The sequence below is a fragment of the Panicum virgatum genome, chromosome 3K (assembly GCF_016808335.1).
Source record: "Panicum virgatum strain AP13 chromosome 3K, P.virgatum_v5, whole genome shotgun sequence".
In the NCBI taxonomy this organism is placed as follows: domain Eukaryota; kingdom Viridiplantae; phylum Streptophyta; class Magnoliopsida; order Poales; family Poaceae; genus Panicum; species Panicum virgatum.
Window position 1 is genome coordinate 31,806,595 of NC_053138.1, and position 18,557 is coordinate 31,825,151.

General features: G+C 48.7%; 1 protein-coding gene across 1 annotated transcript; it reads right to left on the reverse strand.

The window, feature by feature from the left end:
- Positions 1-712: 712 nt before the first annotated feature.
- LOC120700840 lies at positions 713-2,673 on the reverse strand. Its single transcript, XM_039985057.1, has one exon. The coding sequence runs from the start codon at positions 2,660-2,662 to the stop codon at positions 713-715; it is 1,950 nt and encodes a 649-aa protein (XP_039840991.1). The 5' UTR covers positions 2,663-2,673.
- Positions 2,674-18,557: the final 15,884 nt, after the last annotated feature.

The window sequence follows — 18,557 nt, forward strand, 5'->3', positions numbered from 1 at the left end:
TAACCGGTGAAACCATCTTAAACTTATCTCTATAACTAATAGCTTAATGATGTACACCATTTAAAGTATTTTAAAAGCTAGATGACTAATAATGTTAATTCTAATATTATTAAGGATATCAAAATTAAGTTTAACTATTTTATTGAAAAAATATGACGAGTCAAATTACTTATTTATTTAATTGTGATTAATAAGTATTTAAATATTTATTTACTTTGAATTTAAATTAGTTTTATATATTTAATTATAAAAGCTAAACATAGATAAGTATGTTATTTTTAATTAGCTATCTTCTAATCCTTTACCCTCTACTTATATAATGAATATTAAATTACTAATTACTAACATTTAAACTCTTCTCTAACTTGGCTGGCTTGCTCTACTTTGTGAGAAGAGTTGCGCCGACGTCTCCATTGCGGGGGCCGGGCAAAGCAAGACATCACCATCAGCAAACGGCCTTTCTGTTTTCAGTTTTTTCTACCCTTTTAACTGTTTCGAATCAACTTATTATTGGATAATTTTGCTACGGGACACTGTTAAATGTTGGCCTTTGCTGATGGACACTACTTAAATTAGCCTTTGCTGTTGGACACCGTTCAAATGGAGATATTTGTTACTGGACACTATTTCTATTATAATAATATTTTTTTATATTGAGGTGAGAAGAGATACCTTTGAGGGAATTTTTCTAAAACTAAATAAGCACGATGCGTTAAAGGAATTGGGTGCTTGCCGACTTGTTCATCACCCAGCCTTTGATCTCGCGCATCAACTGTGTCTGCGTCCACAAGGGCCCCTCGGCGAACTCGCACCACACCCTGTCGATCGCCGGCGCGTTGCAGAGCAGGAACTTGGCCAGCGCCCTCTGCGCCCTGCCCCCCTGGTAGTGCACCAGGTTGATCTCCCTCACGCTGCTGCTCAGGCAAGTGATCATGGCGCTCGCCGGGGCAAGGACAGACTGCCCGTTGTACTTGAGCCGGTGCGCGTCGAGGAGCTCCTCTTGGGTGCAAGTGTACCAGCTGTCTGCCGCCCACCGAGCATGTTCTTCAGGATGGAAGACGAGCGACAGCGCCTGCAGGTTTGGGGTGTGCCGGAGGATCCGGCTCACCGCGCCGGCGACGGCCGCGGTGTCGTCGTCGTCGCCGTCTGGGAGGCGTCCCCTCAGCTCGAGGTGGCGGAGGTCCGGCAGGGTCGGGAACGGCACGGGCGGCACGTCCTTGCCCATGCCTGAACCGAGGCGAGCTGATTCCAGGTGCAGGCGCTTGGCGCTCTCGAACAGGAGCAGGAGCTCTCTTAGCCTGGCGACCTCCTCCTCCGACGAGACCTCCGCGCCGCAGATGTCGACCTTGCAGTACGCGAGGTTGGGAACGCCGCCGCCGCCGTCGATGGTCAGGAACGCGCTGGTGGGCACGGCGCCCCTGTACTCGAAGGCCACAAGCTCCGACGCGTCGAGGGCGACGGTGGCCAGGCCGTGGCAGCACCGGAGGGCCAGCCTGCGGAGGCGCGCGCTGCGGGGCACGCGGAGGCCGGCCGCCCCTCTGCAGGCCTCCAGCGTCAGGTCCGCCAGCCGCGGGCTGCCGGCGATGACCCGCTCCACGCGTCCCCCGGGGTCGGAGACGTGGGAGAGGAGCAGGGTCTCGAGGGACGGCAGGCTGACCTCCGCCGGCGGGGCGAGGAGGAAGTGGCCGAGCGAGAGCGATCGCAGCGAGGCGCAGGAGAAGAGCGCCGTCGGCACGGTGCGCAGCCTGTGACGACGATTAGGGTAGGCGTCCTTCTCGTCATGCTGCCTGCGTGGTGGGCTCCGACGGAGGAGGGTGTCGTCGGAGGAAGAAGAAGACGGCGGGTTCGGCGAGCGCCTGCAGTCGGAATCGAAAGATCGTCCTTGGTTTCTCGAGATCGTATGAGGCTTGTCGGAGGAAGAAGAAGAAGGAGGGCTCGGCAAAGATCGTCCTTCGTTGCTCGAGATCGATCTCCGCCGCCGTCGGGTACGAGGCACGTCCGAGGAAGTAGACGGCGAGCGCCTGTCGTCGAAATCGGAAGATCGTCCTTCGTTGCTTGAGATCGATCTCCGCCGCTGTCGGGCATGAGGCTCTTCGCCCATGCCCGTGTCGGAGGATGCCTTCCGACGTCGACTAATCGTGTCTGGTGGAGGGCTCTCCTCTTGGTCGGCATCTGGGTTTTGGCCGCGGAGGGAGTAGGGGCGGTGGCAGAGCGGGTCGCGGCGGAGGCGGAGGTCGAGGCGGAGGCCCTCGGGCGCGGCCTGCCGCACGGCGTACGCGACCCACTGGTCCACCGTGGAGGGATGGACGCCCGGTTCGGACGCCGTCTCGAGCGCGTCCTCCATGCCGACGCGGAGGGCGCGCAGAGGGGCGGCGCCGCCGCGGGCGAGGAGGGCGTTGCTGACGGCGAAGTGGAAGGGCGGCGGCGCGTTGGGATCGGGCGGCGGGCCGCGGTTCCAGCTGTCGACGTCGTACCTGTCGTCGCACTCCTCCAAGGGGGCCTCCGGCTCTTCCAGGGCCACGGTGTGGACGGCGGCGAAGAGTCCGCGCCACCGCGACGAGAGAAGCGCCGCGCGCGCCGCCTCCCTGGCCGGCAGGAAGGAGAGGACGTGCCCGAGCACGCTGTCCTCCAGCTTGCTCAGGCGGTCGCCGCCATCCATCATCGTCACTGTCATCGAGGAGGGACGGGATTCGATGGATCGTTTAGCTTGCGTACGTACACCAAGTAGGCCGACATGGCCTTTTACCACCGATGCCGGCACCGACTCGATCATCCGAGTCCCATCCGAATTGGATTGAAATTGAATACCCCAGCGCTAAAAGATCGAATTCGGATTTAAATTGAATACCCCAGCGCTAAAAGATCGATCAGATGAGATGAGATCCGATCAATCTCCATCGCCGCCGACGTTGGCAACAATGGCTGGCGACGACCGCCTCTCCGCCCTGGGCGACGACCTTCTCCGGCGCATCCTCTACTTCGTCCCCTTCAAGGAGGCGGCGTCCACCAGCGTGCTCTCGCGGCGGTGGGGCTCGCTCTGGCGCTCCTCCGGCGCCGTCAACCTCGACGTGCGCATCTCCGACGAACAAGGCAACTATCGGCGGGGCTACAGCCGAGACGATCTCGTCTCCCGCCGCGACGCCTTCGTCCGCGCCGCCGACGCCGCGCTCGACGCCGCCGCCGCCCGCGTCACCAGGCTCACCTTGCGCGTGGAGGACCCGAAAGGCGATGACACCTACGACTTCCTTCACAGGACCAGAGACTGGCGCGAGCGTAATGTGATCGGCGGCCTGCTCTCCCACCCGGCGGCGCGCCGCGTCGAGGAGCTCCGCGTCGCCGCCGTCGGCGGCAGGGAAGGAGCCTCTGGCAACGACGACGAGCCCGGCGACCGACCGCTTGACATGGAAGGAAGGATGTACACCCTTGGATCCCTGCCGTTGAATGCCCTCCGCGTGCTGGACGTCAGCGGGTGCGGCGACCTCTCGCCGCCGACCGCGGGCGCCTTCCCGCGTCTCGAGACCCTGCGCCTGCGCCACTGCTCCCTGAATTCCAGCGTCGTCCAGGCACTCATGGACGCCGCGCCGGGGCTCGCCAGCGTGCACCTCGAATCCGTCTTCTTCAAGGGGTTCCGCGACGGGTCGGGAGAAGCGCCCGGCCTCTGCCTCCGTTGCCGGGCGGTCACCGAGCTGGTCGTGGAGCTCTGCGGCATGGCGGGGCAAGACCCCCGCGACGGCGGCGACCGAGGCTCCGTCGAGATCGACGCGCCGAGGCTGCGGCACTTGAGGTACAAGGGCACCGAGCGCCGCCTCTCCCTGACATCGCCGGCGCCGGACATGGCAGTGCTGGAGCTGCACTTCGTCCGGTGCAGCTACCACTACCCGGTCCGCGATGACGACCCGGACAAGACGCGACGGCTGTTCTGGCAGTCCGTCCGGAGCTTCAGCAACGCCAGGGTCCTCAAGCTCCGGGTGAACAGCCTCGAGGGCATCGCCGTCGGCAAGGGGAGGCGGACCAAGCTCCTGTGCACGTTCCGCGACGCCGTGCGCCTCGAGCTGGAAGGCGCGCACCATCCCACCACCAGCAAGGCGGCGGCGGTCGCCATTGCCAACCTGCTCTGCTGCTGCCCTGCGGTTCGGGACCTCAGGCTCAAGCTCAGCACTGCGCCACCCAACTCTGCCACCAAGGATTCTCATTACGGATCGGCATTCTTGGAAAGGAAAGACCGGCTGGACTACGAAAAATCAGTCGACCGCTTCATGCGCCGCAGACTGAATAATCCAGTGATTTCCTTGGATGGCAATGGCGAACATGATGGGGTTCCTGATGATGATGATGACATTCCGGGCTTGAGTGGGCACTCCTTCACCTGCTTGCAAAGTAGCCTGAGGAGAGTTGGCCTGCAGTTTCGCCTGGAGAATAACTCCAGCTGCATGGGAACCCGGCTGGCAAAATTCTTCGCCGGCAATGCAAAGGTTCTCGAAGAAATCCGTGTTGACAGCGGCAACCGGAAACTATGCGAGCACATGAACCTCAATGTGGAGAGATGGATTGCGCCTACCCCATCGAAGGTTTGCTTGAAACGCAAGAACCTAGCAGACAGCTCATGGGAATTTTCTGAGAATCCTAGAAAATCCCCCGATTCCAGAACAGATCTCAATGGGCTTCCCACCAGATTTACAATCTCACCACTTGAAAGGTGAATCTAGCTAGATGAATTGCGAGTTTTGGTGCTTAAAAATCAAGATTTTAAATCTCCGGCTATAGCTTCCGCTATCTCCGGCTATAGCTGTTTGAGAGAGATTTAGCTAAGTTTTTTCATATATAATTTAGCTCTTAACTGTCGCTATAGCCCGCAATAACCGGTTATAATCTATTTTTGGACATAGATAGCTAAATGGCTTAGCCCGCTACTTAAAACATTATTAAAAATATGAAGTTCTGAATGGAATAACAAACTGTCCATGATGAATGGAACTTTTTTTATTTCAAGATTATTCTGTAAACTATTCTTTTGAAATGAAAACAGGTATTATCCATGAAATTTTTGAAGATCAAGCTCGATTTGATAGATGTGAAATTGACAAACTGTATGATATTATCCATGATAATATTGTTTTGCTCTAAATCTTTTCTCGATCTTCTGTGCTGTTTGTTAATTTCGTAACTCACAATTGAATATCGATCTTCATCTTAAAAATATACATGGATATGTAAAGTACAATTTCGTATCTCACAGGCCGAAGATGATTTATTTTCTTCATGTTGATTTTAACATTGCAAAGGATGATTCAAAATGCTGTGGGCTATATTTTTCTAATGTTGCAATTGCTGGGATTAATTTTCTTTAAGGTGATAACCTGTTGGAAAGGAGATTTGAAATTAGCGCCAAGATTACAATCATTCCTGATCAGACCCTCAACGCGCACGGGCACACGGCCTAACCAAACAGCAGTGTACATGTTCCTTCTAGCAAAATGCGCTAACTCATGAGCAACTTGATTACTCTCTCTTTTTACCTTGGCGATTCACCAATCCACCAGCATCTGCGCCTAGTCCTTGGCATCCTCCAGGTTGAAACGCCGAGCGATCCTCCTTTTGCTGCAGAGCTTGGATGACTTGGGCGTAGTCGGATTCAAGGATGACAGAGCCTTGTACCCACTGAGCTGCCAGTAGTAAACCTTCTAAGCATGCCAATGCTTCCGCTTCTACTGCATCCTGACATTTGAAGATCACCTGCCAGGCCGTGAGCATTACCTGGCATTCGCTATCATGCACGACGGCACCAACACCTGCTTCCCCGGGTTGAGAGACAAAGGAGCCGTCGACATTGCATTTGGCCCAACCTGATGGAGGTGGCTCCCAGCGTGCACTTCCCATCAGCTCTCCCTGACGTTCTGGGCCTTTCCTCCTATTGTCAGAACCTGAACAGGGCGCCTTCCCCTTGCCCTCCACCTTATCTGCCGCAGGGGAGAAATCATGGAGTAGATGGCGCAGAGGCCATGGACAGCCTCTGGTATGCTCATAGGGCCAGCTTGGTGCGTAATATTATATAGCAACAGTTTGAGCTGATCCCTCACTAACTCTGATGTCTGATCCAGCAATAGGAGTAACCAATCAGGCCTCGTGTATCTGAAATGTGACTTAGCCGGCAGCTGCCAATGATCTCTCATGGCCATCTACAAACTTTTTCGCCTGGGGACATGCAACTGTGGCATGGAAGCTCGATTCCAATTCTCTACAGCATAATGGGCAAATGTCACAGGGCCTGCTACTTTACGGTCGCCCGTTAGCGGGACTTCTTCTGGTCAAATTCCGACAAGCGGTCTGCTCAGCCCAATCAATGCACTCACGTGCGCTGATCGGTCTTTCCATTCTTTTTTTAACCAAATTTGTTCAAATACAAATGTTTACAGATAAAATATATTAAAATTTTAGAAAAAAAACTTTTCACAACGGTCTGAAATCAAAGATTCCAAAACGGTTTGCTGCAATAATTTTTGTGATGGTATTCTGAAAAAACACTTTACGAAGAAATTTAATAGGAAAAATTTTGATGAGAAAAAAATAAAAGAAAAAATTTTGAGGAAAAAATAGAAGAAAATTTTTTTTGCATCCAAAATAAAAAAAAGGTTCAGGTAGAAAAGTTATGTTTCCATCAAAAATAAAAAAAAGTTTTGTTAAACCATTTGCATCCAAAAAAGAAAAAAATATGCGCCGCCTAGCCGCACCGCTCCACCGTCACCATCTCGCCACGTGCCGTACAGCCGTGCCAGTCCACAGCCAACACGTCGCCGGAGACTCCACCGCCGCCACCTCGCCGAGCGTCGCGCGCGGAGCTCACCCCCCGGAACCCCGCTGCGCCGCCGCGCCACACCGCCCTGCCCCGCCCAGCTGCGTGCAGAACGCCGCTACATGACTTTTTTCTGTAAATCGGTACTGGATGAGCGGTGGCGTACCGCTTCCAGTACCCAGTGCGGATAGCCTTAGTCCGCTCCACCCGCGCGTCGTCACCACCCATCCAGCCACGCGGCCATCTCCAGATCAAGGGGAAAAGGAAGAAAGGGAAAAAAAAGAAAGGGAACTTAATCACTCTAAAGTCCTCTGATATCGACCGGAAGTTTCGTAACCCGCGGGCGACGATAGATTCAGCATTGGGAAATGTCACTAGGCTAATAAATTTTGCACGTCGAGTCTGAATGTCTCTGGTCAGCTTCCAAATAAACACGCTGACTTTAGGTGGAACTCGTCCATGCTAGGTTGACGTCTCCACCAATGGGCCCGTCGGCCCATTAGGCCCTTGACCCGCACCCAGTCTTTCACTAGCTAGTGGGCCCCTATCGCCCAACGCTATAATAAATCGAGATGGGGGCCGGGGCGCTCGGTATAAGGTTCACCACGCCGCTAGTCACCCCACCCCACAAACCCTAGGCCGATCTAAGGGTGCGCTGGAGTGACGGGAAGTGCCACCGCTGCCGCCGTCAACCCTTCTTCACTCCTCAACTCCGCCGCCTCCACCGCGACGCCTCTGCATCGCCCATCGCCGCCCTAAAGCGGATCTGCGCCGACGAACCAGCGATGGCTGGTAGCTCGAGCTCCACTGCTGAGGGTTCTCTCTTGTCTCCCTCTCTGTACTCTCTGTGTACTTTGTGTTCGTGTTTCTAGATCTAGGACTTCATGTACTATGTAAAGAAAGTTGAATGGAAAAAATACTTCTATTTGATCCTAAAGTACTAACAGTCCAATCCAAACGCATTCCCACAACTTTCTTTCCCCTCTTGGAGCTGAACTAGTTGCCTGACTTGCGGTGTCGTTTTGATCTTGAGGGCCAAATTATAGGCACTACGAATAGAGAAGAGCCCGATCTTCTCCACGTGCCAAGCAACGAAATCATTAGACGACCTAGGTGGTATCTTAATCTTGGCAATTTCCTCAGCATCTGCGGGATTAAAAATTTGTATTAGCTTGTCAAAGTTCCAACCTCTTCCTTCGATATCCATGAGTTTTGAAACCCAATGTAGTCTGCATCAACCTTGCTTGGTGGTCACTCGGAGTGATAGTTCTGGTGGGATCCTGGGGTCCCACCAAATATGGATTTGGATTCCATTGCCCACTCGCCAAATAATTTCAAGCTTTAGGAGCTTGAGACCATGCATAATAGCTTGCTATGTCTCTGAAGCATTGGAACAAAGAGCAGTGTCCACTAAACTTCCTCTTTGGTAGTATTTCACTTTCAGTAATCTGGCACAAAGGCTCTCTAGGTACTGGATTAGTCCACTACAAGAAATCCTTTGATCCATGATGAATTTTTAGTGACCTTTACGAAAATCGTCATAAACAGACATGATCTATGACGATTTATTAAATTTCATCATAGATTTGCAGATAGCCCATATGGGCTCTAATTTGGGCCTAGTATCTGTGACAAATACCTGAAAACGTCATAGAATGAAAATTATATCGTCATGGATTTTATATGGTGCTCAAACCACAATTTGGACCAAACTCTTTTCTCTTTTCTTTTATCCCACTCAAACTATCATTTATCTCGCTACAACCCATTGTCCCAACGCAGCCCAGGTCCAGTTCGTGGCCTTTCTTGGCTCGGCCCACACCAGAAAAATAATAGGATAGAAATAAAAAAATTGATGATGGCGGGAATTGAACCTAGCACCTTAGCTTTCAACAAAATCAATCCAACCACTGCGCCAGCCATTTGGTTCGCCAGGCCAGTCTTGCCAGCATAGCCTTGTTGAACAAGCTTGGTTGAACAAGCTTGGTTGAACAAGCGAAGATCTCTGAATACCATTCCTCCACAACATTTCTTAACATCTCTTCCCACGCGATCAATATCGTCTTTCTTTTGCCGTTCTCGACCTCGCAGTCCCCCACAAGAACTCACGGATCTGGTGAGATTTTCGCATAGTCTTAGGGGGAGTTTGAAAACACTCATAATGTAAGAGCACCTCCAACAGACCCTCTAAACAACCCACTATCATAAGTTTAGATAGAGGGTTAAACAAAAAAGATGCACTCCAGCAGACCCTCTACTGTACCCTCTATTTTCAGAAGGCCTCTAAATCCCCTCTTCCACCCTCCGTTCCTAGGTAGGAGGTCTCTAGGAAGCCCTCTGTTATAAGTTAGAATTGAGAGCTATTGCTGAAGTTGAAGCAAATTTAGAATCCCCTGTAAAATAGAGGCAACCCCCATTTAGCATTTAGAGGGTCTAATTTAAGGGGCTTTGGTGAAGATGCTCGATAGAGCTTGAGCGACAGGCGGTGCGCACGTTGCCTTCATCGTCTTCTCCCCTGGCGGCAGGGCGTTCGCACTAGGCACCCCCTTCGTCGACCACATCCTTCGCCCCTTGCAGGGCCGCCAGTGAGTGTAGGTTTCGCGAGGGCCGACGACGGACCAGCGGTGCGGACCAACAGCGTGGCAGCGACATGGTAGCGAGGTGAGAGAGGGGCAGGAGGCGAGTGTGGGAGAGGTGGGAGTCGCGCGAGCGTGGATGGCAAGCGGAGGTCGCCAAGCAAAAGTAGCTGTTGGGAGACCGGGAATGGCTAATGGTATAACTAGTGGGGATGTTTGCACAAGCAATTGGATCCAATTTTTTTTTGAGATTTTTCTTTTTTTAGCTGGACCGCCTAAGATAGCTAGACTGTTGGAAATGCTCTTAGAAGGGGCCTCCCCATACTGGCCTAATGCCCAAGGATCCTCCCCTAAGCCCCCTCCCCTCAGCAAATTTTTGACATGAATCAAAGAGAGGAAGAAGAATGAAAGACTGGGACGGGCGACTAGAGAGAGGGGAGTGAATGAAAGCCCTTTAAAAAATTCTTCTCAACGAGAACAAGGCATATGTCCCAATTCAACTCAACACGTCTCTCTCTTCTAACCGTTAAAGTGACACAAGACAACTCATGATGGGCTCACTCTAGGAACAGTTAGTCAAGTCTCGATGCAAAGCGGAAAGCACGCGAAAAGCAATCTAGGCACAACACAAAGCGGAAGCAACGATTATCAAGTACCGCAAAAGGTTTTCAAACACACTCGCACAAGAGCTTACTTCAATGAGAATGCAATGATTCAATAATGATTATCAAAGCTCAAAATCAAGTAGAAGTAAAGCTTATCCGAAATCAAAAGCCTCACCGAAAAGACTAGCTCTAACAAAACATATGCGGCAAGCTAATGAAAAACTCCTAAGCAAGCATGCAAGATATCTCTAGGAATTAGTAACAACAAGTACTAATTATCACAAGTTAACTAAGCGTGCAGACAACTGATTGAAACAAATAGCAAAGCAAAAGGCTAATAAATTAGTTTAATAATGAGAGTAGGAATTAAATAGCTTGAAAGGCAAAAGAGCAAACCGTGAGTGGGCTGCCTGACTTGGCTCTCACGTGAGCTGCCTCTTCGGCCACCTGCCTGGGCAGCTGGCCCTGCGCTGGGCTGGGCACCAGCTTCGCCTGGGCCACGTGCCCGCACCAGCCCGCGTGTGCTGGTTGGTCGAGCAGCTCCCTCGTGGGCTGCTGAGTCGGCCTGCTGATGCCCCTGGGCAGCAACGGGAATCCTATATATGTTTCGGATGAAATTTTTTTATACATCTTTCAATATTTGTGATTCGTGCAACTGCTTTTCATTGTTAGATCTGAACCCTCGTTCCGCATGTGCAGTAGAGGGAACAACCAGTTGGAGAGAGATCACGTGGTTGAGATAGTGACTTGGACATGTGTGAGGCCCTGGTAAAGTGGTAAGTGTAGGTGGCTTTTGGGTTTCAAATTTAAAATATGCTTTCTCGAACTTATTTTTGAATCCGTTTAAATCCTTGTATTCTTGAGAATTAATGCACCATAATAAGACATAATATGAATATATTTTGCTATATTTCAAAAATCAACATTTTGGATGAGCTATCTCAACATTTCAAATATGCTTCTTCAACATTTTCATACCAATGTTGAACCAGATTATTTAAAATGTTGAACTTAATTTAAAGAGATGTTGATCCTAGTATTTAAAATGTTGACTACATTAGTTTAATATTTGAATATATCAGGCTACAAAAACTTTAGTAAATATAACGAATTGATACACATATTTGAGGGGAAAGAAATGAAAACACACTTGCACGTTGGTTAGTCTGCTGTTGGTCGGCTGCTGTCCCCAATCCTGCATGCATGCAGAGCGCGGGCTGTTACAGGGCTGTTTTGGGTTGTGGGCTTCATTTATTTCTAATGGGCTTTACAGATATATCTCTTATCCATCTCCCGGGGATACAGGAGCTCCCGGGCAGCACCCGAGCCCCGGCCTGCGTGCGCCCCGCACGCGCGCCTCGCGTGTGCTAGCTAGTGCTCGAAGGTCGCTACGGCTGGTGGTTCGCCGTGCGTGCTGGCCGCCGCCGTCGGCGTTGCAGTGCACCTCTGCAAGCCACGCTGCGCACGCTCACCCATGCCGCCACACGTGCTCAAGCACGCCGTCCCAGAGATCTCCTGCACAGCGAAGAACAAGGGAAAAAGGAGGAACAAAACCGAAATTTCTAACCTAAGTTACTCCCTCGAAACTTCGTAGATCCGAATGAAACTTGAATCATAGATTCACATCTACGAGGTCTAACAGATCCAAAAAAAATTTCGTGAAAAGAAAATCACAAGAAAATCCGCCCAAAAATCACAGAAAAAACGCTGGGAAGCACAATATTGAACAGAAAATTGTCTTTTTGATTACTTCACGAGATCCGATTAAAGCCACTCTTAGCCAAATCAAACATGGACGACAAAAAGATCATATCAAAGATTCACTCATCTCTCTCCCTCTCAAACTCTAACCAAACTCTCTCACAAACAAAAGAGATGACCTCCACCAAATGAGAAGCAAGAGGTGTGCCCAGAGGTGGGTTCACTCAACCAGCCCATTCTCTATATATAAACGCCTTGGCAAAAGACCAAAATGCCATCCGTTAAGCATACAACCCAAATACCCCTCAGGGGTAAAACCGTCCAACTTTTTCTCATAGCCTCGGACAGACACACTGCCTTCACGACTTCGCTTTGCCTCGACGCAAGCTTCGCGATAACGCCACGTGCCATCCACAACCGCCATCCGACCGCACCGGGCGCGCCCTTGGTTTTAAGGCCCAAACCGGCAAACCTGCCTCCGCCTGGATTTGAGGCCCAATCCGGTAAACCTGTCGTCTCCGATGTCGACGCGTGTCCGACCTTCCGCCAGGTGCCACGACACCTTCAAGATCTTTCGCGCTTCCACCGCACGGGCAGCCTACTCGATCTTGCCATCGCCTTCCTCCCTGACTTGGCCGACGTTGTCTTCATCACATCCATGAATTCTTGCTTCACCGCCCTGGGTCCATCAACATGAACTTTTCGCTTGACCTTCAGCTCATCCTGAAAAACTAGCAATCAGAGGTGCGGAAGCACCATCGCCCTAGCTCGGGTCGTCGGTGCATGCGTGTTGATTAATTGCATCGGAATAGCCCCGAGGGTGGCTTTATATAGAGACGTGCAGCAACAAACGTAGATGGCCAGGAGATCTGTTACAACAACTTTAAATTTACAGATAAACATCAACTACTACTCTAAGATCTCCTGGCCTCATCGTATCAATATTGCTGCACGGTTGTTGCATCTGTTATCAACACATACACGTATCAATATTGCTACACGGTTGTTACATCTATTATCAACACATATACGTATCTTAACAACCTCCCTCAATCATAACCACTTTAGGTTAAGATTGACCTTGAAATTTTCCAGAAGTCGAACTGACAGTGCCTTCGTAAACCCATCAGCAATCTGATCTCCTGAGGAAACAAACTGAATCTCGAGCAGCTTTTGTGTTACTCATTCTCTGACGAAGTGAAAATCAACCTCTATATGCTTTGTCCTTGCATGAAACATCGGGTTAGATGATAAATACTTTGCACCAAGATTATCACACCAAAGCTTTGCTGTTTGTGGACTTTTAACTCTGAACTCTCGAAGCAAAGTTTGAACCCACATTATTTCTGCTGTGGCATTAGCAAGAGCTTTGTATTCAGATTCAGTGCTCGATCTTGACACTGTGGTTTGCTTGTGAGAACTCCAGGAAACAAGATTTGATCCTATGAATACTGCAAAGCCTCCAGTTAACTTTCGATCATCAATACTGCCTGCCCAATCTGCATTTGAGAAGGCACTAACCACTGTGGACAAGGACTTATGAATATGAAGCCCCAAATCTGTGCACTGCTTGATGTAACGTAGAATTCTTTTGACTGCAGCCCAGTGCACAGTAGTAGGCGCATGAAGGAATTGGCATACTTTGTTGACAAAGAATGCTATGTCAGGTCTTGTAAGAGTTAAATACTGCAAAGCACACACAATACTTCTATATCTAGTTGCATCATCAGGACCTAACAGCGAACCCTCATATAATGACAATTTTTCACTAGTAGAAAGAGGTGTACTAACTGGCTTGCAATCTGACATCCCAACTCTTTTTAAAAGATGGGAAGCATACTTACTTTGTGTCAGCAATATCCCATCCATCAGCTTGTGCACCTCAATTCCAAGAAAATAGTGAAGGTTCCCCAAATCTTTTAGTGCAAATTCGCCTTTTAGATCACGGAGCAATGCATCTGTAGCTTTTTATGTAGAGCTAGCCATAATAATATCATCCACATACACAAGAACAAATATACTCACATTTCCTTTGTTTTAGAATAATAAAGAGGTGTCGGCTTTAGAAGCTTGAAAGCCAAGTGCAATTAACTTGTTACTCAGACATGAATACCAGACTCGTGGTGCTTGTTTTAACCCACATAGAGCTTTGTCAAGCTTGCAAACATAGTTTGGTCTTGTATGATCTTCAAAACCAGGTGGCTGCTGCATGTAAACTTCCTCTTCTAAGAATCCATAAAGGAAAGCATTCTGGACATCAAGTTTTTGAAGGCTCCACCCCCTGGAAACAGCAATAGACAAAATAATTCGAATAGTAGCTGCCTTAACAACAGGACTAAAAGTATCTTCATAGTCCATACCATATATCTGGTTAAACCCCTTTTGCAACCAGATGTGCTTTGTATCTATCTAGGCTACCATCTGATTTCCTTTTAATTTTATATACCCATTTGCATCCTATGATGTTTCTTCCTTTCTGAGGTGGAACAAGGTGCCATGTTTTATTTTTCAACTCTTGTCTCCATAGCAGTTTCCATAGCAGCCTTCCAACTCTTGTCTCCTAGAGCTTCTGCAACACTAGTAGGTTCTCCAGAGCAACGGAAGCACCATCGCCCTAGCTTGGGTCGTCGGTGTATGCGTGTTGATTAATTGCATCGGAATAGCCCGAGGGTGGCTTTACATAGAGACGTGCAGCAACAAACGTAGATGGCCAGGAGATCTGTTACAACAACTTTAAATTTACAGATAAACATCAACTACTCTAAGATCTCCTGGCCTCATCGTATCAATATTGCTGCACGGTTGTTGCATCTGTTATCAACACATACACGTATCTTAACACATATTGTCGACCGCCACGTCGCATCCTACACCTGCATATAACGAGCCAAGAGATACATTAAATCCACTTAATGTTGTCAACACTACCTGAAACCCGCTGGTTGCCGTGTGCCGGAAGCTTTGCCGTATGCCACATTTCGGGCACACGGCAAACATAGCCTTTGCCGTGTACCGAAAAGGCAACACACGGCAAACATAGCCTTTGCCGTGTACCGAAAAGGCAACACACGGCAAAAGACCCAACACATGGCAAAGCCCATGTTTGCCGTGTGCCTGGCTTCCTGACACACGGCAAAGGAGACATACACGGCAAACATGCTCGTATGCCGTGCGCGCGCCAGATGAACACACAGCAAAAATAAAAACACACGGCAAAATTCAAAGTTTGCCGTGTGCCACAGTAGTAACACACGGCAAACATGAGGCACACGGCAATTTTTTGTTAAAAAAACTTGATTCCGCCATTGCAACTTTTATGGGTAACTTGTTATTGTATGTGGCACTTTAAATTAGATTTTGGTATTTTTCTTGATCCTTTTGCTATATTTAACTTTTTTATTTCAATGAAATGAATTTCATAGAATAAGTGAAGTTTGAATTGCAATACTTTTAAATAGAGTAATAATGAAGCAAAAAAATTATATTAACATCCTGAGATCCCATGTGAGACCATATCCAAAAAAGGGATGGAAAATTCGAAATTCTTGCTCATGAAACATGCCCTGGTACATGTGGCCCAATAGTTTTAAAATTCTATAAAAAACAATCGTAGACTAAAAAATATAAGATTTGTCATGATATTATGATTTCATACTTGGATGCTATGGTAAAAATTTGGAAAGGTTCCGTACACGTTTTCACTTGTACTCCTTATAAATCGAAGTACATCCAGAAAACCAGAAAAGATCTATAGAGTTGAGAAGAAGTCGTTGAGTTTGGAAGTCAAAGAGTTGATCAAATTGGATGTTGACTTCAAACCTTTTTGTACATGCAATAAATATCTTAGGATCTTTCATGCCATAGTTTGGCTATTTTTCGGTTTTGTTTGATAATTTTTAATTTTTTTGCATTTAAACAATATCATGTGATATACATTGAACTTTAGCTATATGTGCATAAAATAATGATTTTTTTCAATATAATAATTAAACAAAAAATGCTGATTCAGATGTGCAAGATACCTAAAGTGTTTTCAATTAATTTTATTTTGATAAGATGTGGTTCAGTTCCATATAATTATAAAACAGAAAACGTCTTTGTTGTTGCCACATGATCAGGCACACGGCAAAGGACTTTGTCGTGTACCATAGCGCGGGGCACACGGCAAAGCTGGCCGAAGCCGCCGCCGGCGACGCTCGCCGCCAGGCCGCCGCGTCCACGCCTCGCCAAGCCGCCGGTCCCGCCGCTGCCCCGCGCCCACTTCTTTGCCGTGTGCCGGATCCCGCGCCCACTTCTTTGTCGTGTGCCGGATCGCGGGGCACACGGCAAAGGGGGCAGCTTTGCCGTGGGCCAGATTGGGCCCTGGCACACGGCAAAGAGGCTGTCTCCCGTAGTGCAATCACTTATCATTCAAGGGTGACTACCATTGGTCCAAAAAAAAGAGGGGGATGCATCTGCCCTAATTTATGAGATGGACAAGTCTCCCCTAATTTTCTAGGCCACATCTGCCGAAAAGCTAAATAAGTTCGACTTAGCTAGGACAAAACCGGAATGACTTATAATTCTAAACATATGGCGGTATTTGCTAGCAATGGTTTATCAGCTGGAGTCTGAGACTTGCAACAATGAATGGTTGATGAGTACACATCATGGAGAGGCCCCAATAAAAACAGTTCCTTATTAGAAAAATAAATACTTCTACTGATAACTTATCATTAATCAATCATCCCGCATACCGCTGTACCTGATCGTACACTAGCTACCAGGACCCAAGATGCTCGTCCTTAGTTAATCTAGGCTCGTCCTTAGTTTATCTAAGCACATCACTCGAAGACGACACACATTTGCAGTTGTGGACAAAACTCAGGATCGAAAAGGTTTGTGTGTGCACTGTGCAGCAACCAAATATTCGGCCGTACGCAGCTTTGGTGCGTTCCGTGACCGGCCGACCCCGTCGACGGGCCTTGTCGCGCTCGCTTTCAGAAAGAAAACACGGAGGCGACGGCGAGATTATTGTTCCATGGCCGATAGACGATGGCGACGCGTGTCGCTGTCCCTGGCGTACGAACGGACTGGTACCATCTGAGGAAGGCCACATCTGATCGGCTTGCTCCACCAGCTGATACAGATCTTTTCCATACGGATTCGATTAGCTAGCGTTGGGAAGAAGACGACGACTGTCCTGTGATCCCTTTCCTTTGGAACCGCGAGAGACTACTAGCTAGATAGACTGGACTTGCCTAGGAATTCATAGCACCAGGAGGCAACAAAGCTATCGACAGCTAGCTGCGACTGATAGCTGCTTAGCTATTGTGTGTGCGGATAGGTTATAGAATACGTACATGAGCTGTTGTTTGGAGGCTACTGTGCTGCAGCTAGCTGTACTGAAACTGACGGCAGGTGTGGATGGTTAACCTAAGGGCCCGTTCATAGTGGATAAACAGGTGGACTAAAATGTAGATAAAGTTCAGTTCCACCACAACTAAAGTTTAGCCCATTAGTGTTCTCAAAACCCACGTAAAACTACTAGAGAGGGGCACATCGTGCATTAGTCCCGATCACATTTCGACTCGAGATTAATATAGACATTAGTCCTGGGTCTAATAGTTAATGGTTGGGGTGGAGGGAATATTAGTTCCGAGTAGAACCTCCAAACAGGACTGTTTAGAGGGTGGGAGGAAATATTAGTCCAAATTGGAGCCTCCAACCAGAATTAAAGGGCCATCTACAGGTTAATTCAAAAGTAAATTAAGCATTCTATCTAATACACATGTGTTGTGTAGGTGGGCTGGTAAGTAAACTATACACGAGGAGGGTCTTGGATTTGAGTCTTGGGATTGCAAGGCCGAGGGTGCTTGCACCAATTATTTGACCTTTTAGTCCCGGTTGATGAGCATTCATAACCTGGACTAAAGGCCTATTTGGGACTGTTCCACTCCAGATTTTTCAGCTCCACTCCGAATTTATAATGAGGAGGCATTTATGTAGTAGTGTAATTTGGACTAAACCAACCTGCGAACTGCGAAAAGACCAAACCCCACCCCTCGAGCATGTAAGCACAACCAATTGTATAATCCAAGATTAAAAATGATATTTCTATATTTCTATGTGTCCCACCTAAATTTTATTCTACAGATCCAAACAGACATGATTTAAGGTTTAGACACTTAATATTTATTCGCCTAAAGATTAATCCGAACAAAGTTTAGTTCTACACATTACACATGATCGACGACTAAGCCGGCTGAACAGCATGCACAGATAGGATTGTGCAAGACAGGCCAACTTTCCTTTTATTTTTCTTTTTCTTTCTTTTTTTATAAGGAGGCACAAGCCTCCTTTTGAGCTGGTACGAAGAACCTGAGAAACCCACAAAGAACGTACAGAAAAAGATTGTGGGGACTGCCAGGCCACGCTTTGCTAGTGCTGCCACTGTCGCACACACTGACTGAACGCGACTGACCCACATCGGTGGAGCTTTGCTAGCTATGCGACCTACCTGACTTTGTGGGCTGGCGGGGAAAAGGGAGTTCAGGAGGATGGCCACCTGATATCTTTTTGCAGAGGCCGTGGAAAGGTCTAAGAGTTGTGTGTTTGGATTATTAGTACAGGGAATCACTATAGCAGTATCTTTAAAAGATCTAAAGGGGGGATTTCTGCCCCCATATTGCGCCACGTAGGCTGAAATATCTCGGCCGTCGGATCGTGTGTGAATGGCTCAGATTGATCCAACATATGAGTCCCACAAATGGGCCCCACCGTGGGCCCCGTAGGACCCAACAATGTGGGTCCCACAAGTAGGCCCCACTGTGGACGCACGTGACCCACAAGTGGGCCCCACTGTGGACTCATGGGACCCACAAGTGGGTTATGGGGCCCACCGTG

What these genes read in the sequence shown, in the direction of transcription:
- LOC120700840 (XM_039985057.1), bottom strand. Translation starts at nt 2,662, where the DNA reads ATGATGGATGGCGGCGACCGCCTGAGCAAGCTGGAGGACAGCGTGCTC.